Source organism: Triturus cristatus, chromosome 5_2 (assembly GCF_964204655.1).
Source record: "Triturus cristatus chromosome 5_2, aTriCri1.1, whole genome shotgun sequence".
Lineage (NCBI taxonomy): Eukaryota > Metazoa > Chordata > Amphibia > Caudata > Salamandridae > Triturus > Triturus cristatus.
Genome location: NC_140588.1, coordinates 1,094,402,315 through 1,094,428,554, shown reverse-complemented (window position 1 = coordinate 1,094,428,554; position 26,240 = coordinate 1,094,402,315). Strand labels below are relative to the sequence as shown.

General features: G+C 49.6%; 1 protein-coding gene across 1 annotated transcript in view; it reads right to left on the bottom strand.

Moving 5' to 3' along the window:
* The window catches only part of LOC146829746 (class I histocompatibility antigen, Gogo-OKO alpha chain-like), a 365,530-nt gene that overhangs the window by 207,098 nt on the left and 132,192 nt on the right, over positions 1–26,240 (bottom strand). Inside the window, exon 4 of the mRNA XM_085608469.1 lies at positions 8,156–8,425. Coding sequence (XP_085464595.1) covers positions 8,156–8,425 — 270 coding nt within the window. The remainder of the gene's footprint in view (positions 1–8,155; positions 8,426–26,240) is intronic.

Genomic DNA, 26,240 nt, shown 5'->3' with positions numbered 1-26,240 from the left:
AGGACTACAACGAGGTGGGTGAGTACAGGTGGCCACCACGTCCACAAACAAGAAGGCATTCGGTTGCATCTGCAATACACTACACTGTAAAAAAAAGAAAATTGTGTTCCACAAGCGCACAGTGATTCAGCACCCCCTCCACCTCCCAATATTGTTCACATCGTCATTTAAAAAGGATTCTCGTATAAGCTTCTCAAAACATGCACCTACACATTCAGTAACCATTGAACAAATATTGCCCTCGCAGAGGCTGGTGGACCAATACCCATCATGTCCCCAGAATACATGCCGTACTTCCAGTAGAGGGACAGAGTGACTGCAGTAGGGCAGGGGTAACCAAATCAGGCCCCGGAGACCCCCATACTCAGCCCGTTGCTTCCAAGTTCAAGTGCGCCGATGATTTACCGGCGCTGACTGACAGTGCCGATGAAAACGTCTGGCCCGTTCCAGCTCCCAGTTTAATGACTGCGCCGTCGCAATGTGCTTCTGATCAGGGAGGACGCCAGGAAGGGGCGGCCGCTCACAAACTACTGCTCAGAGAAGGAAAGGCCGACTGCACAGTGTGCCTGCGTCTCGGAGCGAGCCGCCGTGCGCCGGGAAGCGCAGTGCAGGTGCTTGTGCGCAGACGTGCGCCGCGCCAACACGTACGGGGCGCAACACAGCACTCATAGGACACACGCTCCCGAACACACAAACTAACACACCTTGTAGAAAATACAAAATCTTGAAGCACGGACGACCAAGTAATTGTCCAGGAGTTGAAATTTCGAATCTAGAGCTATTTCTGGTGATATTTAATTAAACATACTCCGCACAAATGAGACCGTGGACTGCAGCTTTCTGTAGCTAAATGCATGCCGCTCTCAAGCGCGAGAACGCGTTCTATTGCTTCTATTCATGACTTGGCAAAAGTGAGACAACGTGCGCGCAAGTAACAAGACGTTCACCGTTAGGGAGAGTGGACGCTTTGTTTTATTATTTAGCCTTCATTTTGGGTATTTCTCGACGTCTTTTTATCCGGTCTCCCCCGAAAAGAAAGGCTTACTGCACAGCAAAGCAAGTCAAAAGGCAAATTCAATTCTCCCTTTTCCTGCAGTAAGGAAGTCCTTCTTCAGAGGCCACAAATGTGGGGTGTTTTCATACACCTGATAGTTGCCGGTAGTGAACCAAACAGACACAAACCACCAGCGTGAGTACAGCAGGCACACCAATGCTATAATACGCCCATGTCTAACACTAAAGACACATTTTATAAACACTACAAAGTACAAACAAGCCTTATACATTTAAAAATAAGACGAAAACGTACCTGACCGCCTCTGCTCCTGGTCCGCGTTGGGGCCTCTTCCCTCTTCGAACTGGAACAGCACGTCAGCACTGCGTGGCAACCCCTCAGCCAATCCTGGCGCTGCTGCAGCGCCAGGATTGGCTGAGGGCACAGCCTACTCCTCGCCCGCCGCCTGCCCATTAGGAGACCGGCGGGGGTGCTAGGGTGGGCAGATGACCGCGGCACTAGTGGAGGCACGACTCGGGCAGGCGCAGGGGGAGCTGGGACACCGCTGGGCGATCAGCCGCCTTCACATCCCCTGCCTGCAATTCGGTTGGTGCAGGTGTCACAAAGCAGAGCGGTGCGAAGTCTCCAGGGTGCCTGGGGTTCTGATGACGCATCAGGAGCAGCGGCCATGACCTCGGCTGCAGAACAGGAGTGCTCGGTAAGCATCAACCCTGCAGGGGCACCGTTACGTAACCAAAATGTCTGGGGTGTGATACTAATCTTGCCTGCTATGTCTGGGTGGGGGTTGGCAAGCAGCTGGATTATTGCCTTGAGATGGGTAGCGAGACTCGAATGAGAAGTTGGTAGCCTCGTCCACACACGCAGAGGCCAGAGAGCTCGGCGCAATGAAGCTAAGGTTTTCTCCTTTCCATGGTAGATTGGTGCGCCTTTAAGCAGCGCCATGTTAGCTAGCGCTCTGCCATCCATGAATGCGTGCGTAGCTGGTAGAAGGCACCTGAGCAGCTACCGACCCCCACAGGGACATGGAAACAGACCCCCAGCAGTTGTGCCACCCCCCCCCCCCTTTATCCAGGCATAGGCACCCGCTTCAGGAGGTAAGCGCACGGGAGGATGCGCAAAATTGGGCCGAGGATTCACGTTTGCTTCGCGGGAGGGGATAAATAAACGTCGCATGACTGCTCGTGGTCTTTGCCCTTAACCATTAAACCAGTGTGCGTGTATTCAATGCAGCGGGGCTCTTTGCAGGCCTAACCACGCGGCACCTGTTATATTGCTCATCGCGATATTTGATAGGAGTTGGGCGCATTGTTGGTTCAGTGCCGGGGGTGTGCTCAGGCCTAGTAACTGCGCGGCATGCTAGTGGCCGGTCTGAACCCTTAGTCATTGCCCGAGCAAAGCTGGGTAGTTGTGATGTTCTATTTGGCAGCACAGCAGGAGCTAAGTGTGGACCTAACTGATGGGGCCGCTTTGGTGAGTCCTGGTTAGAGTTACACAACTGTCCTGCTGTAGGGTGCAGTGAGTAGGCAGGGGGGCCTATATGGGGCTTGGGAAGTTCACGGGACGGTGTCTGTCATTGAAGGCCAAGGTGATGCACCAAGGAGGTGACAGATTATTATTTGCAGTAATATCAGTGAGCCGCGGCTGTCTTTCTATGTTTAAAACACTATCCCAGAATATTGAGGAAACTCAATTCGCACTTGGAGTGCTCATGCAGTACCAGCAACCTGGCAGGTGCGGGTACTTTGGATAACGACGCAAGATAATTACTACTTAAGGTACCTGCCAGTCCTTGGAGCAATTAACCAGCAGGAAATTTTGAGGGAGGCGACTGAGTGGCCCTAGCATTGTGTGCCTCGTCTCTGGGCCAGTGATGTTCTGTTCAGGGTAAGGTTCGAATTCTTAATTGCGTTTGGATACGTTGACAGGCTGCCCTTACTCGTGCTAAATGGCGATATAGTTGTAACTTTGTATAGTGTTGAACTAGGTTGTAGCTTTCATGGAACTCATTAGTTCTTGCAGTTCCTTCTTTGCAGAACAAGAATTTTCAAAATTTTCTAAAAAGAAAGCCATTATTACAGGTAGCTCTCTAACCATGGAGAGCAGTGTTTGTGGGTTCCAGCACAACAGTAGTATTGGGTTTACATTTTCTTTAGACAGGCCCGAGCACATACACTGTAATGAAGTTTAGCTGCGACTTCAGACAGCGAGGTGTTCAGAAAGTATGAGCTGCCCCTCCCCAAGCCGGAGACACTAACACGGCGCTCTTATAGAATGAGGGTAGAGCGGGCTTCAGCTATATCTGACATAGACTCTTCCCCATACTTGGTCCCAGGGCGAGGTGCACGGGTAAATTCCTGTTCCCTTGTACAGCTTTATTTAGTGGTTGAACAGGATTAAGGGGGATACCTGTGGCAGTATGGCCATGCCAGAACATACATAGGGTTGAAGTAACAGTGTCCCATGTTGCGCAACATGATATACATTTGGTTAAGAAGCTTGTTTACAGGTCCATTTGGTCTAACAGTGCCAGGTTAACAGGGGCCGACTTGCACTAGAATCAACTTGAGTGGTTTCCAACACTGTTGGTTAGAAGGGAGGCTGTCAAGAGCAGAAGTCAAACCATTTAGCACTAAACACATACCTTTTGAGCGGCATGTTTAAGGCTGTGAATGTGGTGCTAAAGGGATGGATGCCAAGGGAGATATCTTCCTGCACTGGATCCAGTTGGGGTCACTGTTATGGGTAAGGTTACACTGCTTGGTTGCGTTGGATACTTTCACAAGTTGCTCCTGCCAAGGCATCACTGCGATAAGTGGCAATTTTGAGGGCGTGAACCAGGTGTTCTTCTAGAAACTGAGTAGAGCTTGCACTCCCGCTATGGCAGACCTTGGTTGTCAACATTCTCCAAGGACACCATTATTATCAGGAAGGTAGTGCACCATGGAGAGCCAATGGCTGTGGGTTCGTACACAGCAGTAGTAAGGGCATCTCTTTCTGTGTCTTCAGGCCAAGTGTACCATCGATAGCCCCAGCGGCTGTAAAGCTTCTTTTGCGCCCGGGACTGGGGCTGGCAATGTCGCGAACTTTGCAGCCAGACACGGCACAGGCAGAGACATACCTGTGATGGTGCAACGTGCACTCAGCAGTAGAGTCAGCTGAGTGTCATCGTACCCTGGTATACCATCAGTGACATACGTATGGTTGGGGCTACATACGATCAGGCACCCTCTGTCTGCCGGGGCAGGAGGGTGCCAGTGCCAAAACGGTGCGGGTTGCCTGGTTAGGGCTGACATGTATGGGAGTGAGCAATAATACAGACAATCATATGAGCTCTCTTGCAGTCACAGAAGGTTAAGGTGATATTTTGATGGCATGGTGCCAGTTGCTTCATCACGCGCCTTTCCCTTGGTAGATGTGTGTGAACATTCTGAATGCAAGGTTGGTGGTCAGCACGTTGTCCTGCCTTTCAGGGGTGTTTTAGCTCAGGCCGGGCGATGCTTGGGTTAGATGCCGGTGGTCTGCCCTGGGATTCATGGTAACAGGCAGGTGGAGCGGTCGAACTCAGAGGGGCTTGGGTCCGACCCCTGGTTCAGGCGCAGATCCTGGTCGGTTCACTTAGTATCCCGTCCTTGTTCGTTGAAACAGGCACCCTGATTTGAGTGACGATAATGTTGATTTCTCCCGCCCTCCGGCCTGGGCGGGCAGCTGCAGGTTGTGGAAGTTGCCTTCCAACCAGGGCGACATGGTACATAGGTTTAGTGGGAAACGCAAGATGCAGATCCTGGTAGGTTCCCTTAGTATGCCGGCCTTGAGTTCAAGGAAACAGGTACCATTGATTTGAGTAACGATAACGGGTAACTTCTCCCGCCCTCCAGCTCTGGCTGGCAGCTATGTAGGTTGTGGAAGTGGCCTTCCAACGGGGGCGATTTGGCCATAAGATTGGGGGAAACTCCTGGGAAACACATTTGGGCGACAAAGTATCAGGAGAACATTTGGCTTTCCCGGTATTCAAAATAAGAGAGGTATTTTATACGTTGGTTCCCCTCTGGGGTCACTCTGTCCTGTCTGCTCCCTGGTATACTAGCAGAAGTTTGGGAGGGCAAGGCTTCACACTGAGTGGTGACTGACGGAATGCGATGGACACACTCCGACTAGTGCCAGACTCAGACTACGGAGTGAAAGAGGAAGTAGAGCGGGCTTGTCGACTCTTACCGCCCCCGCATTGGCACCTCCTGGCAGGAGTGGCTTGTCATAGGTATTGTTCTTCAACCATTCGAAGGTAACATTAGACCAACGCCTATTTATAGGTTTCAGGTCATATCAGTCATAAATCCACGGGGAGTTTAGAAAGGATGGGGGCACCTGTCCTGAGGGGGTAGGCTGGCCTCCGGTCCTATATGGGCTAAGATTTGTCTGGGCTGGACCTGGGAGAAGCCCGGTAATCAGCGTGTTGTAAGTAATAAGGCATGGATCTTTTCCTACTGGACTTAGGGGAAGCTTTGGCTGCAGCAGGTTGTAAGTAAATAGGTCTACCTTGGTGGGGGGCCCTGGTAGTGACGGTGGCCACTCCCAAGGCTGTGGAGGAGTTACAGGGCGATCCAGAGTCTGCAGATACCAAGGGGTACTTCATGCAGCAGCACAGCGTGGTGCTAAGCCAGGATACCCAGGGATGGTTAGCGTTGTCCCCTGGAAGAACTACGGCGCCCCATTAGTCCTAAAGGCGGTTGTGGGTCTGATCAACCGGGGACTGCCATAATACGCTCCGCCCACCTCTTTCGGGGGGGGGCGTGAGTAAGCAAGTGGACTGGTGGTCCACTGATGGGAGGGGTGGCCCCTCCCAAGGTTTGGTATGCACCAATTGGCGACTGCCACGGTGTAATTTAGGCTTATCAGACGGGCAGGCGGCATAGGGGTTGGCCTGCCCTGGGATCGGACCGCCCGTAAGATAACCCACCATGTTTGCATATTGGTTATGCTAATAAACCTGCAGCAATATTTCTCCACCTACATATGTGTCGTGTGGTTTATTTATGTACTTATGTGTTATGTAACAACAGTTGCCTATATTGGCACTATGCAAGGCTGCCTGGGGGGGTTGCGCAGCAGCCCCCCTAAAAGGGCAGCCGCCTTAGTGCCGCATGAAGGCACTGGGGGTAGCCGGTCTAGTCCCTGGGTCTTGGCCAGGGAAGACGTCCGGCAAAAGGATACTTCCGGCGGAAGGGGGAGGGGGCAGGGGTATTTAGGCTGTCCCCGCCCCTTCCTCGCCCTCTTGTCCCTCTCGTCTCGCCTTGCCCGCCCCTCCGCTTACCCAGCAGACGGAGGTACAAGGGGTGGGGTTAGGCTTTCTAACATGTTACTTTGTGTTGCAGGAGGAGTTACAGGGCGATCCAGAGTCTGCAGATACCAAGGGGTACTTCATGCAGCAGCACAGCGTGGTGCTAAGCCAGGATACCCAGGGATGGTTAGCGTTGTCCCCTGGAAGAACTACGGCGCCCCGTTAGTCCTACGGGCGGTTGTGGGTCTGAGCAACCGGGGGCTGCCATAATACGCTCCGCCCACCTCTTTCGGGGGGGCGTGAGTAAGCAAGTGGACTGGTGGTCCACTGATGGGAGGTGTGGCCCCTCCCAAGATTTGGTATGCACCAATTGGCGACTGCCACGGTGTAATTTAGGCTTATCAGACGGGCAGGCGGCATAGGGGTTGGCCTGCCCTGGGATCGGATTGCCCGTAAGATAACCCACCATGTTTGCATATTGGTTATGCTAATAAACCTGCAGCAATATTTCTCCACCTACATATGTGTTGTGTGGTTTATTTATGTACTTATGTGTTATGTAACAACAGTTGCCGATATTGGCACTATAAACTGTGGCTGCAATTATGCAAAGCTGACCTGTATAGCGACAATTAAAACAGATGCCTCACCTCTTCCCCAGGAAGTTACGGCTGTGTGGGCATGGTGCTCGCGGGAAGGGGGGGGCGGCGGGAGGAAATAGACAATAGAAAGAAACGAGCGAGGGTGCGGGAATAAAGACACACACACTACAAGGAGGGGGGGCGGGAGCAAAGGGAATAGGACAACGGGAGGGGGCGGGAGCAAAGGGAATAGGACAACGGGAGGGGGCGGGAGCAAAGGGAATAGGACAACGGGAAGAGGCGGGAGCAAAGGGAATAGGACAACGGGAGGGGGCGGGAGCAAAGGGAATAGGACAACGGGAGGGGCGGGAGCAAAGTGAAACATGAAAGTTAGAAAACAAGTGGAGGCAAATGAAAAACAAGCTTGCGGTATAACAGTGTGTCTGCAAAATTAAGTTGTTTGGGGAGAGAGGACACAGCCAATCGGTGAGCCCTTTGACACTAGAACCTGGGGACGCTGTGGGTGGCTTGGAGATGGGTGAAGCTTGGCTTGTGGAGAAACAAGCAAAAGGAAAGTGCACGCTCGCCGGCAAACACGCGAGAGGGACAGCAAAAGTGAAAGCAGGGGTGCGCGTGCAACGGGCGGAAAAAGTGAAAGCTCCAGATGGCGCTTCTGGCGCTGAAAGCTTCTGGCTGTGCCGTGCGTGCACGCTTGCGTGAACGCAAGCGCTAGGCCAGCCAGCAGCACTTTGAAAACTCACCTACTAAATGTCTCTCCGAGCAGCGCATGCGCGCTGACTCAGCGAGACCTAAAAAAAGGAATAGGGCTGCAAGGTTTTGCACGGATTTGTCAAATGGGCGCAAAGTTATTAACGGTCCAAAATCCAAGGAAATCCTGTCTCTGGGAACCCTAACTATAACTACAGAATGGCTAGCGCCGCTCTGTAACAAAGTTCCTCGATTCCTTTTTTGAAGGAGAGTCTAGGGTGGGGTGACCTGCATGGATCCCACTAGGTTTTCTTACTCAGAATGCCCCTCGAACCTCAGTCTTTGGCTAAACTGACACAATGTCCTCACACATCTGTGAGGGAAACTTCTCAAATCTGCAGGATCTACAACATTTCTACCACCAGCATTCCCACAAATCTCCCCATAAAAATGTACTCCACTTCTATGGCTGGGCCTAGCGCCAGTGACAGGAACAGATCAAACCAGGGACCCTATGAAGTCAATATTTGCACCACCGCCACAATCAACTGCTACAGACCAAAGAGCATTTCTTACCATACATCACGGTCACAGTGTCCGGCAGGCTGCTGTGATACACCTCACATTTGTACGTTTTCTCATCATCTCCTTCCTGAACTTCCACTGTTTTCTGGGCCTGGTAGGTTCCGTCAGGGTTTGGCAAGATTTCGCTCGATTCCCAGGGCATCTCTACACCATTCCTGACCCATTTCACCTCAATTTCTCTGGGATAAAATCCATAAGCGTAGCCGGTCAGAAGAGTGCGATCGCCGTTCTTTCTTCGTGTGACCATTGTTTGAGGGGCAACTGGCAGGAAACACAATAAGTACAATTACGCAACAATCACAACATTGGGTTTTAACCAGTACATTATTTGGAAACAGATACCAGTGACACTTTTCTTCAGCACATGCTTTGACTACCCCCTTTTACGACACCTCCAGGTCGCCATGAGCACCTGCACAGAGGAGCAACCTGGGTAGAGGGGCTGCTAGGAGGAGCCCCACCACAGCCATCTCGGATCACAGACTCCACTACATTGGTAGCTCCATCCTACAAGGAACTGAGGATGCTACTAGGAGCTCAAGGAGAGGACCAAGGAAGGTGACAGATGTTGGGGCTCACCCGCAGAGGCTCGATGGAGGTGAAAGAAGAGGATGTCAAAGTAGTGTTGCATGATAGATACCCGGTGACGGGATTACAGGGAACCTCACATCCAGTTTTTATAACTAATTTATCAAGCGATTTACCAAGAAGAGGCAGAGGCAATAGGATACCGCACACAACACATACACAGGCTGCTTGTAATTCAAAACATTGTGGCGCTCGAGTCAAGAGGACCAGCCGTCTTAGTCTACAAAACCAGGAGAAAAATCTCTATCAGATTTAAAGACGATGTGACTCACAACCCACACCCCAATCATTTTTTGGTCTATAACACCCAGAGTATTCACAGCAGCAATTGGACAAAAATGCAGAGACTCACAGAATCTTTTTTTGATAAAAGGAAATTCTTTATTCATTAACTCTTTTAAAACATATCCTTTTCTTCTTGGATTCTTGCTGTAGCCAATGTGTTTTGTACAATAGGACTTCTTCAGAGCTTCTTCAATGTATATCCTAGGGATTTAAATGAAGATTCTCCATCCAAAAATCAAGAGCGCCAGATAGTGCGCTATTGCAACAATCTGTAGAGACACCTGAAGTTCCTGCAAACTGATTCAAGAGTGGAGGAAACAAGATGCCTAAAAGTGATCATATATCAACTTTTAGGTTCTTAAATCAATATATGAACAAAGGTTATAATCCATTGATGGATGAGGTCTTGATAATAACAAACCATGTGGTCCAAAGTCAGAACCCGCACGATGTGGCGTATGATAAGTCCCACACAAGTGGAGTAACTAATTCCCTTATCACACTGCATCTTTACCTGTGCTGCATTGAAAGGACTGTTTAGAAAGAACCAGAAAACCAAATTGTTTCGATGAACTGATCTTATGCAAATAAGAAAGACAGACAAATATACAGACAACTCAGAGGTGGTGCAAAGACGCACAGCTAGTCTCATTCCATGTCTTAGCGTGTCGAGCCATCTTGTATCAGATGACCGTGTGCGGACTCCAGGTGTGTTTCTGAAGCCTTCAGTGGGGATTATCTCACGACCATATAACATTTGGGAAGGCACTGACAGGCAGCGCTGGCACACATCTGGTTGAAAGCTTTTGTGAACTCTATGCAGACTGGGGGAAGGAGGAACAGGATTCCATGGCATGGACCCAGATGTTCCCTTGGTGAGGACCATGGCTACCACATGGAGGCAGACTGCGGGAGGGAGGAACAGGATTCCATGGCATGGACCCAGATGTTCCCTTGGTGAGGACCATGGCTACCACATGGAGCCAGACTGCGGGAGGGAGGAACAGGATTCCATGGCATGGACCCAGATGTTCCCTTGGTGAGGACCATGGCTACCACATGGAGGCAGACTGCGGGAAGAAGGAACAGGATTCTCACGGCCTGGACCCCGATGTTCCCTTGGTGAGGACCATGGCTACCACATGGAGGCAGACTGCGGGAAGGAGGAACAGGATTCCATGGTATGAACCCCGATGTTGCCTTAGTGCTACATAGGACCACAAAGATGTGTGTAGAAACCACTGAAAACACGTCTGAAACAGCCACAGAAGGTGGGCACTTTCGATGGCACTCACCAGGGTGCCGGTGGGACGCCCCTGGGGCTCCAGAGCCCGGAATTAAGGCAGAAAACTCTACACTGGTTTCTTGCCAGGGCAGATACAATTCAGAGAAATGGAGGAGAAAGTAGCAGGGACTAGTGGCCTTTTTGCTCCCTTGACCCACACCATTGGGCAGGATGAAGTCTGGAACTGGCATCCCTCCTCAAGACCGGAACTTGCCTAAGGCTTGTTTAATCTACAGAAATTCAGACATTCTCACTTGTCTGAGTGGGAGCCGTCCCCCAGTTATTCGTCTATGCACCTATACATGTAGCATACACCCGGCAGACTACACCTATATATGAAGCGTACACCCGGCAGATTACACCTATACATGTAGCGTACACCGTGCAGGTTACACCTATACATGTAGCGTACACCCTGCAGGTTACACCTATATATGTAGAGTACACCCGGCAGCTTAAACCATATACTTTGACCGCATTGCATCGCTTTGGCTGGAGGGTCCTCAGTGGAAATTCTTAGACGCGCCTATTACCCTTGAGGAAATCACAGCTGCAATGCCCGGACTCCCCACGTGTAAAGCCCCCGGAATGATTTTTTTCCTGCAAAGTTTTACAAAGCCTATTCCCACCTACTAGCCCCCTAGCTCCTGTGAGTGTACAATGAGGCGCTAGAGAAGATCATTCCCCTGCCCTCATTCAGGGAGGTTTGTGGTGCGCTTGAAACCTGGCAAACCCTTTTTGCATTACCGACCATGTGGCTCATACCGAACATTGTCTCTTATCAATGTAGACGCTAAAATCCTCGCTAAGGTGTTTGAAAAACAGTTATTATTATAGCTGCCTCAGAACTTCGGTTGCCATAGAGAATCAGTTAAATCGGGCGATGAATGATGTGGCAGTCTTCCTAGATAACACAAGCATGTTTGACTCCCTAGAGTGGGGGGTTCGTGTTCCCAGTTCTGTCCAGGATGGGCCTCCCAAACAGCTTTATAAACTGGGCAAGACTACTATGCACTCAGTCAACAGCCTGGATCTGGCTGAATGGTCCGCTCTTTGACCGGATACCTTTAAGGAGAGTCACCTGCCTTCCTTTTTGGTATGCCCTGGTACCAGAGACTCTGGCCTGTTCTATTATGCAACCACACATGCAGCGAGGCCTATATTTCGCCCCGCAATCTCACAGTATCCCTGTACACACATGACATCATCTGATACCGGCGCGACCCGGCTCACAACCTAGGTCCCCTTATCCGAGACTTCATGCTATATAAAAGCCTTGCGAGAATCAACATCAAGTGGAATAAACAAACTATTTTCCCTTGACACCCTGCACCCTAGTCAGCCAACTAGAATTTCCATTCCACCGTCGCATTTGAGGACTGATCAGAGCCCAATGAAGGAATCTGTCACTCAGCCTTGAGACCCAGACCACACGTGTGCTTCCCATTGAGGGCTGATTAGAGCCCCCTAGGTGTGTTCAGCATATTTCCAGCTCAGGTCAGTGCATCCCATCCTACTGCACACACTTTCCTTCACCAAGATAACCCATTGGGGGGCTTTTAAGCAGCTCTGTTTCCATTTCTTTTTTTTTTTAGACCATTCCCGCCCACCCAGTTCCTAAGGCTTGTCACCAGGGACCCCCTCCTTCAGCAACTGTATTACCTTTCATAACGCAAATACGGTCTCAGAGATATTGTCTATGTCTTGTACTGGCTCTTTTGCACTTTTCTACTTCTTGGCCCCACTCTGATCATCCATTTCTCTATTATTGTTTCAGCTGTCTCTCTGGCTCTTTGTATCCCCCTGAGTCCTGATGACGATCCCGCCAGTTTTACGGGGATTGAAACGCCGGCGACTTTAAAAATACGGGCACTATGCGATGGCTGAGACCTTGCTTCAACGGGCCGTGCTGTTCATGTATTTGCTGATACACTTGTTGATCACGATTTCTCTTCGTTTGTCCTCTGTCCTAATATCCTAATTCTGCAGCACACATAGAAAGAGAAAAAAGCCTCTCATGATTATATATGTGCAGGAAGGTGCTCCTTCCTGCACAAACACAATCATGCATGCAACACAGAGACCCTTGCACCATAGTGCAAGGGTGCCTGCATTGGGGCCAGACAGCCCATTGTGCGCCAGCGCAGGGGAAATGACAGGAATGCGCCGTATAGCCTTAAATATGGCGCATTCCTGCCCTTTCCCAGTGACACAGCGCAGCAAGGTGATTTACAGCACAGCGACTTGCTGCGCTGCGCCTCTTTTTCATAAGAATGCCTTCAACTGTCTGAAACTCAACATAGACTCGAAGGAAGTGGTATTATTCGGAAAAGACAACTCTCTCTGATCCTTGGCCTGGGAGCCCTCAGAGCTAGCGCCGACACCAAGTCTGTCCAACTCGACCAGGAACTTGGGGCTCATAATCGATCATCGAATCTTGATGTCCAACCTGAAATATGGTCGTCTCCACCTGCTTCCACACCCTCAAGCTCCTTAAAGTGTAGAGATGACCCCGCTGGACACCCGAAGGTCTGTCACACAAGACCTGATGACCAGCAGACTGGGCTGCGGCAACTCCCTTTACGTCAGAATCACTTCTCAGCTCACCAAGAGACTAAAAGTCATACAGAACGCAGCAGCCAGACTCACGTTCAAACTCCCACTCCAGTGTCACATGTCCAAACACCTCAAGGACCTCTATTGACTCACACTCCACAAACACACCCTATTCCAGTGCCTCACACACACATATAAGGCACTACACAAGCAAGGCCTAGCATCCCTCAACAGCTGCATCCAGTTCCCCAAACCAACCAGGCACATCCGCTCTGAAAGCCTTCTCCTTGCAAATGTCCCTCGCATCCGCCGAACCAGAGCAGACAGTCGCACTGTTTCCTACCTGGACCCCAAATCCTCCCACATCAGAGCCACCAGCCCAATCACAGGTTTCTTAAACCTTAGATCTATCATCAGGGGGCTTATGATCACTTTTGGCTCTGGTATCCACTGAAGGAACACTGCCAAAAACACAGAGATGGCCTGGTACTAGCGCTCTCTTCTAAAGGAAATGAAACTGATTCTTTCAGAAAGTGACGACTGAACTGCTATTCAAGCCTTGTACTCTTGCATCTGGATGACGGTAGTAACATCCTGCTCCATGGTATCACAGACTCCACACTGGCACCCTTTAATGCCATCTGCACACCAACGCACGTCTCATCCAAGGCCTTAAGAAATATCATCACAACACTCCCATCCTGATGGAGCTCCATTGCTGGCCAGCACCATCTTCAAAACCACCTGCATCATTTACAGAGCCATCACGACCAGCACCGTCTTCAAAACCATCTGCATCATTTACAGAGCCATTACGACCAGCACCATTTTCAAACCATCTGCATCTTTACAGAGCCATCACGACCAGCACCATCTTCAAAACCATCTGCATCATTTACAGAGCCATCACCGCCAGCACCATCTTCAAAACCATCTGCATCATTTACAGAGCCATCACGACCAGCACCATCTTCAAAACCATCTGCATCATTTACAGAGCCATCACGACCAGCACCATCTTCAAAACCATCTGCATCATTTACAGCTGACCAGCACCATCTTCAAAACCATCTGCATCATTTACAGAGCCATCACGACCAGCACCATCTTCAAAACCGTCTACATCATTTACAGAGCCATCACCACCAGCACCATCTTCAAAACCACCTGCATCATTTACAGAGCCATCACGACCAGCACCATCTTCAAAATCATCTGCATTATTTACAGAGTCATCACGACCAGCACCATCTTCAAAATCATCTGCATTATTTACAGAGTCATCACGACCAGCACCATCTTCAATACCATCTGCATCATTTACAGAGCCATCACCGCCAGCACCATCCTCAAAACCATCTGCATCATTGACAAAGCCATCACGGCCAGCATCATCTTCAAAACCACCTGCATCATTTACAGCTGGACAGCACCATCTTCAAAACCTCTGCATCATTTATAGAGCCATCACGACCTGCACCATCTTCAAAACCATCAGCATCATTTACAGAGCCATTACGACCAGCATCACCTTCAAAACCATCTGCATCATTTACAGAGCCATCACGACCAGCACTATCTTCAAATCCATCTGCAACATTTACAGAGCCATCATCACCAGCACCATCTTCAAAACCATCTGCATCATTTACAGAGCCATCACGACCAGCACCATCTTCAAAACCATCTGCATCATTTACAGAGCCATCCCAGCCAGAACCATCTTCAAAACCATCTGCATCATTTACAGAGCCATCACCATCTTCAAAACCATCTGCATCATTTACAGAGCCATCACGACCAGCACCATCTTCAAAACCATCTTCATCATTTACAGAGCCAGCACCACCAGCACCATCTTCAAAACCATCTGCATTATTTACAGAGCCATCACGACCAGCACCATCTTCAAAACCACCTGCATCATTTACAGAGCCATCACGACCAGCCCCATCTTCAAAACCATCTGCATCATTTACAGCTGGCCATCACCATCTTCAAAACCATCTGCATCATTTACAGAGCCATCACGACCAGCACCATCTTCAAAACCCTCTGCATTATTTACAGAGCCATTACCACCAGCACCATCTTCAAAACCATCTGCATCTTTACAGAGCCATCACGGCCAGCATCATCTTCAAAACCATCTGCGTCATTTACAGAGCCATCACCGCCAGCACCATCTTTAAAACCACCTGCGTCATTTACAGAGCCATCACGACCAGCACCATCTTCAAAACCATCTGCATCATTTACAGAGCCATAACCGCCAGCACCAACTTCAAAACCATCTGCATCATTTACAGCTGGCCAGCGCCATCTTCAAAACCATCTGCATCATTTACAGAGCCATCACGACCAGCACCAACATCAAAACCATCTGCATCATTGACAGAGCCATCACGACCAGAACCATCTTCAAAACCACCTACATCATTTACAGAGCCATCTCCGCCAGCACCATCTTCAAAACCATCTGCATCATTTACAGAGCCATCACCGCCAGCACCATCTTCAAAACCATCTGCATCATTTACAGAGCCATCACGACCAGCACCATCTTCAAAACCATCTGCATCATTTACAGAGCCATCATGGCCAGCACCATCTTCAAAACCATCTGCATCATTGTAAGAAAGTGGGTCTTTGTTGCAGTAACCCCCGCCCCCTTTTTTTGCCTAATAGCTGATGCACTTTTCCTTGTTGTGCCCTGGGCTCCTGCCAATCAGGTGCCCAGGGCCTGTGTTCCTTCCCTAAAAACTGCCTAACAGCCAAAACCCAAATTGGCAAACCCTGGCCACATGTCAGCCCCTGGAAAATGGTACCCTAGGTACCCAGGGCCTTGTGACCAGGGAAGGCCTCTAAGGGCTGCAGCACTCATTGTGCCACCCTTAGAGGTCCTGTACCCTAACACCCACCCACTGCCCTGGCAGGCTGGGTGTCTGGGTACAAGACAAAACAGAGTCGACATGGCACACATCCCTGTGTGCCATGCCCACAAACTACACTGCCCTGGCATACATCAGCCACCCCTCTAGCTGGGTGCCCTATGCCAGTGGTGTGGGCACAGAGGCAGGAGCCCTGTGCCCCTACAGTACCCAGGTCCATTCTTGGGCCCTGTAAGTGCAGTGCTGCCATTTAAGAGTACATGGTGCTGGGAGCTTGTCAAACACGAACTCCACAGCACCATAAAGGCAGCACTGAAACCTGAGAAGTTTGGTATCAAACTTCTCAGCACATTAAACCCACACTGATGCCAGTGTGGGATTTAATGTACCAAGCACCACAGAGGCCATCTTAGAGAGGCCCCCTGAAACCTAACCCACAATCCACATCTGTTCTGAGGCTGCCTAGGCTGCCACACAGCAGACATGTTGCTGGACCCGTGGGTGGGAGAGCCCCTGCTCTCCTGGGCCTGCAACAATGCACATCCTAGGTGAGGTGCTAAATCTCCTCCCCCAGGATGAGCAGGGGGAAGCTTCAAAGGCATGCCGCCTCTGTGAGCTTCTCCAGGCCACTGCAACCCCCCACTCTGGCAGGAAGCTTAGCCGGAAACCCCAAATAAGGACAGGGGATGTGCCAGCCTGCCAACCCCCCCCCCCTCAGGTGAGGGAGGCGAGGTGAAGCACATCTCTGGGCTCTCGCCATCTTGAAGATGGGAAGCCCTACCCTATCAGGACTAGGCTACTGCCCCCCTCCCACAGGAGAGAGGCAGGATAGGGGGTGTACCCACCCCAGGACAGGGACCCATTGGTCCCTGCCCTTCACCTACCTGTAACGCCCCTAAATCTAGTATTTAGGGGCACCCTGAACATTCCTTCCGGAGATTACAGATTCCAAGAATACAAAGAAGAGCAAGAAGAAAGAAGACCTGCCCTGCAGCTGCTAAGAAGAGGAAGACACCAACTGCTTTGGCCCCAGCCCTACTGGCCTGTCGACCCTCGAACCTGCTCCTGCTCCAACCCGGCATCTCTTGTGGACAGCAACCTCACAAACCCCGGAGGACCTGGCTACCTTCTGGCTCTAAGCCCCTGGAACTTCCATAAGTAGAGGCTCTACTTAAAACCTACTTCTAATCCCTGGTAGCAGCCCGGAACCGCGAACCCAGCACACTCTGCACCAGCCAAGCCTGGCCAGTGCCGGAGTGAACAAAGCCCACGAGGACGACCCCACGGCGACTGTGACCCCGAGTCCGGCACCCAAGGACCTCCCTCGACAACTCCTGAAGAAGCCTGCAGCCTCAGAACAAGGTGCCCCCCCTACCGCGATCAACAGAGGGTAAGATTTCCCGACACCAAAAGGCACCCCTGCACGCGGCGCCCCGCGGCCCTCTGTGCCCAATCCCGGGGTACCTACCTATTCTCCAACTACCCAACTTACCTCTCGAAGTGGTGGTGGCACCTGAAGAGTCCTCGTCCCCGAGCTTGCAGTCTTTTTCCAAACCGGAGATTTCCCATTGAAATCAATTGAGTGCCCGAAGGCTCGAAAGCACCCTGCACCCAGCCGCCCGAGTGGCCCTGGCAGTGCAATCTCTACACCTACCTACTTCCCCACTTGCCCTGAGTAAGTGACCAGGAGCCCAGCTCCCACAGCCGCGTGGCCTGCTAGTCAGTAGCCACCAAACAAGGCCCCCCTATCCCTCATAGGATAACATTGGGCCTAACTCTCTCTGCACCCGGCCGCCCTAGAGTCGCTGAGGGTGAACCAACTGTACCTACCTGACCCTGGGGGACCCCTCAGTCTGTGCCCAGAACCTCAACTCTGCCAGTCGAGTACTTACCTTTAAACCGCTAACTCTATTTTCTTCATAGGGTAACATTGACTGGCTTTTTCCTGAAATTTCTTCTGTGTGGACTTTTCAAATCTTAAAATATTCACCAAAAATCAGCCGAGTAACGAAAACGCAAATACTCACCTGCTCTTAGGTGAGCTTCCAGTGCTGGATCTTGGTGCCCAGCACTGACTCTAAAAAAATACTTACAACTGTACTTACCAGTAACCCAATTTTCTTCCATAGGAAATCATTGACTGTTTTTCTGTGAAATTTCTTCTAAGTGTCCATTTCTGCAATCTTTAAATATTCTTTAAAAATCGTATAATATCTGCAAACGTAATTACTTACCTGTTTTTGATAAAGGTCCCAGTACTGAGTCTAGACACCCAGTACTGGATTACAAAAGTAACGAGAACATATCATACCTGTAATTTGAATTTCTTGCCATAGAGAATCATTGAATGTTTTCTATGAAATATTTTCTAAGTGTCAACTTTTAAAATAGCTAAATATTGTTTAAAAATCATCACAGGGATTAAGTCGACTTTTATCACTTGATTCCAAGTACTGACCCAGGGCTGAATCTAGGATCCAGTCCTGGAACTCCAAAAGTAATCCTAAAAGTAATCTGTGACAAATAATCTGAAAATTCCATTGAGCTCAATGCATTGTTGTGTTTAAAATAGTGTTGCCTATTGCAACCACTTGTAACTGTTTACAAAAGTCAATTGCATATTGCAAAAGTATTTATATCAAGCATCTCATTCTGAGAAAGTATATTTTAATTCCAATTGTTGGTTCTAAAATAAAACAAGCATATATTTTTTATATATAAGCTATTGGCCTAGAGTTCAGTTATTGAGTGTGTGAGACCATTTGCTGACTGAGTGTGTAAACAAATGCTTTACACTGTCCTCTGATACTGCCTTACTGCTCGACCAAGCTACCACTTTAGAGAGTAAGGTTATATCTAACTTTAGCCTCTGCCAGCCTCTGGGGGACTGTGGACTCTGTACACTGTGTACCTATTTGGGAACAGTATATACAGAGCCACTTTCTCACAATCATTTATAGAGCCATCACGACCAGCACCATCTTCAAAACCATCTGCATCATTTACAGAGACATCACCGCCAGCACCATCTTCAAAACCATCTGCATCATTGCAGAGCATTCACGACCAGCATCATCTTCAAAACCATCTGCGTCATTTACAGAGCCATCACCGCCAGCACCTTCTTCAAAACCATCTGCATCATTTACAGAGCCATCACCGCCAGCACCATCCTCAAAACCATCTGCATCATTTACAGAGCCAGCATCATCTTCAAAACCATCTGCATCATTTACAGAGCCAGCACCTTCTTCAAAACCATCTGCATCATTTATAGAGCCATCACGACCAGCACCATCTTCAAATCCATCTGCATCATTGACAGAGCCATCACGACCAGCACCATCTTCAAAACCACCTGCATCATTTACAGCTGGCCAGCGCCATCTTCAAAACCATCTGCATCATTTACAGAGCCATCACAAGCATCACCATCTTCAAAACCATCTGGATCATTGACAAAGCTATCACGACCAGCACCATCTTCAAAACAACCTGCATCATTTACAGCTGGACAGCACCGTCTTCAAAAACATCTGCATCATTTACAGCTGGACAGCACCATCTTCAAAACCATCTGCATCATTTACAGAGCCATCACAAACAGCATTCTCTTCCAAACCATCTGCATCATTTACAGAGCCATCACGACCAGCACCATCTTCAAAACCATCAGCCTTATTTACAGAGCCATCACAATTTCACCATCTTCAAAACCATCTGCATCATTTACAGAGCCATCACGACCAGCACCATCTTCAAAACCATCTGCATCATTTACAGAGCCATCACGACCAGCACCATCTTCAAAACCATCAGCCTTATTTACAGAGCCATCACAATTTCACCATCTTCAAAACCATTTGCATCATTTACAGAGCCATCACGACCAGCACCATCTTCAAAACCATCTGCATCATTTACAGAGCCATCACGACCAGCACCATCTTCAAAACCATCTGCATCATTTACAGCTGGCCAGCACCATCTTCAAAATAATCTGCATCATTTAGAGCCATCACAAACAGCACCATCTTCAAAACCATCTGCATTATTTACAGAGCCATCACGACCAGCACCATCTTCAAAACCATCTTCATCTTTACAGAGCCATCATGACCAGCACCATCTTCAAAAGCACCTGCATCATTGACAGAGCCATCACGACCAGCACCATCTTCAAAAGCACCTGCATCATTTACAGAGCCATCACCGCCAGCACCATCTTCAAAACCATCTGCATCATTTACAGAGCCATCACCGCCACCACCATCTTCAAAACCACCTGCATCATTTACAGAGCCATCACGACCAGCACCATCTTCAAAATCCTCTGCATCTTTACAGAGCCATCACGACCAGCACCATCTTCAAAACCATCTGCATCATTTACAAAGCCATCACAACCAGCACCATCTTCAAAACCATCTGCATCATTTACAGCTGGACAGCACCATCTTCAAAACCTCTGCATCATTTACAGAGCCATCACCGCCAGCACCATCTTCAAAACCATCTGCATCATTTACAGAGCCATCACCGCCAGCACCATCTTCAAAACCATCTGCATCATTTACAGAGCCATCACCGCCAGCACCATCTTCAAAACCATCTGCATCATTTACAGAGCCAGCACCATCTTCAAAACCATCTGCATCATTTACAGAGCAATCACGACCAGCACCATCTTCAAAACCACCTGCATCATTTACAGCTGGACAGCACCATCTTCAAAACCATCTGCATCATTTACAGAGCCATCACTGCCAGCACCATCTTCAAAACATCTGCATCATTTACAGAGCCATCACCGCCAGCACCATCTTCAAAACCATCTGCATCATTTATAGAGCCATCACGATCAGCACCATCTTCAAAACTATCTGCATCATTTACAGAGCCATCACCGCCAGCACCATCTTCAAAACCATCTGCATCATTTACAGAGCCATCACAAACAGCACCATCTTCAAACCATCTCCATCATTTACAGTGCCATTATGACCAAACCATCTTCAAACCATTGGCATCATTTATAGAGCCATCACGACCAGCACAATCTTCAAAACCATCTGCATCATTCACAGAGCCATCACGACCAGCACCATCTTCAAAACCATCTGCATCATTTACAGAGCCATCACAATCTCACCATCTTCAGGACCATCTGCATCATTTATAGAGCCATCACGACCAGCACCATCTCCAAAACCACCTGCATCATTTACAGAGCCATCGCGGTCAGCACCATCTTCAAAATCATCTGCATCATTTACAGAGCCATTACGACCAGCACCATCTTCAAAACCATCTGCATCTTTACAGAGACATCACGACCAGCACCATCTTCAAAACCATCTGCATCTTTACAGAGCCATCACGACCAGCACCATCTTCAAAACGATCTGCATCTTTACAGAGCCATCACGACCAGCACCATCTTCAAAACCATCTGCAGCATTTACAGAGCCATCACGACCAGCACCAACATCAAAACCATCTGCATCATTGACAGAGCCATCACGACCAGCACCATCTTCAAAACCATCTGCATCATTGACAGAGCCATCACGACCAGCACCATCTTCAAAACATCTGCATCATTTACAGATCCATCACGACCGGCACCATCTTCAAAACATCTGCATCATTTACAGATCCATCACGACCGGCACCATCTTCAAAACATCTGCATCATTTACAGAGCCATCACGACCAGCACCCCGCTTATCTTGCAGACAAGCTTACCATCTCTGGTTGATAATGGCTCACCCGCAGCCAGGACACCATCAGACTGCAGGAAAGAAGTGGAAAAAGACAAGACAACAAGCCTTTTCCATCTATGCACCCAAAATCTGGAACAACCCTATATTCCTCAGGAGCGTCCCATCGCTGCTCCAATTTAGGAAAGAGTTGAAGACTCACCCTTCTAAAGAACCCAACATCAGAGTGCATTAACTGCCCCCAAACCTGAAATCTCTCATATCACTTGTTGACTTTATGCTTGTCTGTGACCTGCTGGCTTTTAGCTGGCTTTGTACTAATAAAATACCACAAACATATGCGCAAATTGAGGAATCGTCAGCAGCACCTCCTGATGTGTGGGGTTGATTGTAAAATTAAAAAGGACTAGTGAATCTTTTCTCTATATCCTTGGAAGATGTGTTTATAGACTGAGTCTGGCAGGTAAGCCTGTCATCTGTCCAGATGTTGAATCCTCCAGATGACCTAACTATGTAAGATGGTACCGCAGGTTTACTAAAGGTGGTGTACCCCTGGATAAAGGCTGGCTCCAGGCAGCACGCCTATGTAAGATGAGACGGCAGGTGTACTAAAGGTGGTGTACCCCTGGATTAAGACTGGCTCCAGGCACCATGCCTATGTAAGAGGAGACTGCAGGTGTACTAAAGGTGGTGTGCCCCTGGATAAAGACTGACTCCGGACACCATGCCTCTGATAGAGGGGTCTACAGGTGTACTAAAGGTGGTGTACCCTGGATAAAGAATGGCTCCAGGCACCACGTCTCTGTAAGATAGGACTGCAGGTGTACCTAAGGTGTGTACTAAAGGTGGTGTACCCTTGGATAAAGACTGGCTCCAGGCACCACACCTCTGTAAGATGGGACCGCAGGTGTATTAAAGGTGGTGCACCCCTGGATAAAGACTGGCTCCAGGCACCACACCTCTGTAAGATGGGACCGCAGGTGTATTAAAGGTGGTGTACCCTGGATAAAGACTGGCTCCGGACACCATGCCTCTGATAGAGGGGTCTACAGGTGTACTAAAGGTGGTGCACCCCTGGATAAAGACTGGCTCCAGGCACCACGCCTCTGTAAGATGGGACCGCAGGTGTACTAAAGGTGGTGTACCCTGGATAAAGACTGGCTCCAGGCACCATGCCTCTGATAGAGGGGACTACAGGTGTACTAAAGGTGGTGTACGCCTGGATAAAGACTGGCTCCAGGCACCACGCCTCTGTAAGATGGGACGGCAGGTGTACTAAAGGTGGTGTACCCCTGGATGAAGACTGGCTCCAGGAACCATGCCTCTGATAGAGGGGTCTACAGGTGTACTAAAGGTGGTGTACCCCTGGATAAAGGCTGGCTCTGGGCACCATGCCTCTGATAGGGGGGACTACAGGTGTACTAAAGGTGGTGCACCCCTGGATAAAGGCTGGCTCCAGGCACCACGCCTCTGTAAGATGGGACGGCAGGTGTACTAAAGGCGGTGTACCCCTGGATAAAGGCTGGCTCCAGGCACCATGCCTCTGTAAGATGGGACGGCAGGTGTACTAAAGGTGGTGCACCCCTGGATGAAGACTGGCTCCAGGCACCATGCCTCCGATAGAGGGGTCTACAGGTGTACTAAAGGTGGTGTACCGTGGATAAAGAATGGCTCCAGGCACCACGCCTCTGTAAGATGGACTACAGGTGTATTAAAGGTGGTGTACCCCTGGATGAAGACTGGCTCCAGGCACCACGCCTCTGTAAGATGGGACTACAGGTGTATTAAAAGTGGTGTACCCCTGGATGAAGACTGGCTCCAGGCACCACGCCTCTGTAAGATGGGACCGCAGGTGTACTACAGGTGGTGTACCCCTGGATAAAGGCTGGCTCCAGGCACCACGCCTATGTAAGATAGGACCGCAGGTGTACTAAAGGTGGTGTACCCCTGGATAAAGACTGACTCCGGACACCATGCCTCTAATAGAGGGGACTACAGGTGTACTAAAGGTGGTGTACCCGTGGATAAAGGCTGGCTCCACGCAGCACGCCTCTGTAAGATGGGACGGCAGGTGTACTAAAGGTGGTGCACCCCTGGATAAAGACTGGCTCCGGACACCATGCCTCTGATAGAGGGGTGTACAGGTGTACTAAAGGTGGTGCACCCCTGGATAAAGGCTGGCTCCGGGCACCACGCCTCTGTAAGATGGGACGGCAGGTGTACTAAAGGTGGTGCACCCCTGGATAAAGACTGGCTCCGGACACCATGCCTCTGATAGAGGGGACTACAGGTGTACTAAAGGTGGTGCGCCCCTGGATAAAGACTGGCTCCGGACACCATGCCTCTGATAGAGGGGACTGCAGGTGTACTAAAGGCGGTGTACCCCTGGATAAAGAATGGCTCCGGACACCATGCCTCTGATAGAGGGGACTACAGGTGTACTAAAGGTGGTGCACCCCTGGATAAAGGCTGGCTCCAGGCAGCACGCCTCTGTAAGATGGGACGGCAGGTGTACTAAAGGTGGTGCACCCCTGGATAAAGACTGGCTCCGGACACCATGCCTCTGATAGAGGGGTTTACAGGTGTACTAAAGGTGGTGCACCCCTGGATAAAGGCTGGCTCCAGGCACCACGCCTCTGTAAGATGGGACGGCAGGTGTACTAAAGGTGGTGCACCCCTGGATAAAGACTGGCTCCGGACACCATGCCTCTGATAGAGGGGACTACAGGTATACTAAAGGTGGTGTACCCCTGGATAAAGACTGGCTCCGGACACCATGCCTCTGATAGAGGGGTCTACAGGTGTACTAAAGGTGGTGAACCCCTGGATAAAGGCTGGCTCCAGGCACCACACCTCTGTAAGAGGGGACCGCATGTATACCAAAGGTCATGTACGCTCTGGATAAAGAATGACTCCAGGCACCACACCTCTGTAATAGGGGACTGCAGGTGTACTAAAGGTGGTGTACCCCTGGATAAAGGCTGGCTCCAGGCACCACACCTCTGTAAGAGGGGACGGCAGGTGTACTACAGGTGGTGTAACCCTGGATAAAGGCTGGCTCCAGGCACCACACCTCTGTAAGAGGGGACCGCATGTATACCAAAGGTCATGTACGCTCTGGATAAAGAATGACTCCAGGCACCACACCTCTGTAATAGGGGACTGCAGGTGTACTAAAGGTGGTGTACCCCTGGATAAAGGCTGGCTCCAGGCACCACACCTCTGTAAGATAGGACCGCAGGTGTACTAAAGGTGGTGTAACACTGGATAAAGGCTGACTCCAGGCACCACACCTCTGTAATAGGGGACTACAGGTGTATTAAAGGTGGTGCACCCCTGGATAAAGACTGGCTCCAGGCACCACGCCTCTGTAAGATGGGATGGCAGGTGTACTAAAGGTGGTGCACCCCTGGATAAAGACTGGATCCAGGCACCATGCCTCTGATAGAGGGGTCTACAGGTGTACTAAAGGTGGTGTACCCCTGGATAAAGGCTGGCTCTGGGCACCATGCCTCTGTAAGATGGGACCGCAGGTGTACTAAAGGTGGTGTACCCCTGGATAAAGACTGGCTCCAGGCACCACGCCTCTGTAAGATGGGACAGCAGGTGTACTAAAGGTGGTGTACCCCTGAATAAAGACTGGATCCAGGCACCATGCCTGTGTAAGATGGGATGGCAGGTGTACTAAAGGTGGTGTACCCCTGGATAAAGACTGGCTCCAGGCACTACGCTTCCTGAAACAGGCAGATATGATAACTAGATAAGGACATGCACCAATAGGGATCATTAGACTTGGTGCCAGCCCGTGACAGTCCACGGCAGCACATGGATGTAGTTTGTGCAGAAAAGGTGAGAGTTGACAGAACTGGCTCCACTGACTCTCTTTCATCACGCAGCGCTCCAGTGGCCTCGAGGCACTCGTAGATCTATAATGAGAAACACCTGCAGAGACACCTTAGTGTCTTAAGTGCTATCGAAGGACGATGGATGCTGACAGTGGAGGTCGTGTGGCTGATGGGGGACAATAAGCTTCCTCTTCTATCGAGACCAGTGTGGTCCATCTGATGGTTTAATCAATGGCTGCGATAGATTGTGAAGAGATCGGCTGATATCAGTGGCGTGAGATACCCTCATGGACCTCAAGGTCCTATAAGGGTCCTCGATGGCTCGGTGTATTGCGCACAAACAGGAGGTGTTCAGTCTCCTATAAGGGTCCTTGATGGCTTGGTGTATTGTGCACAAGGTGTAAGAAAGTGGCTCTGTATATACTGTTCCCAAATAGGTACAGTGTGCACAGAGTCCAGAGTCCACAGTCCCCAGAGGTTGGCAGAGGCTAAAGTTAGATATAACCTTACTCTCTAAAGTGGTAGCTTGGTCGAGCAGTAAGGCAGTATCAGAAGACAGTGTAAAGCATTTGTTGTACACACTCAGTCAGCAAATGGTCTCACACACTCAAGAACTGAACTCTAGGCCAATGGTTTGAATATAAAAATGTATGGTTGTTTTATTTTAGAAGCAACAATAGGTATCAAAATATACTTTCTCAGAATGAGATGCTTTAGTTAAATACTTTCAATAGACAATAGAGTTGAATGCAATAGGTACAGTTCTTGCAATAGGCAACACAATTCAAACACAATTATACATTGAGCTTAATGGGAATTTCTTAGTAAATGCAATTAGTTACTTTTTGGATTACTTTTCTTACCACAGGACTGGATCCTAGATTCAGTCCTGGGACAGTTCTT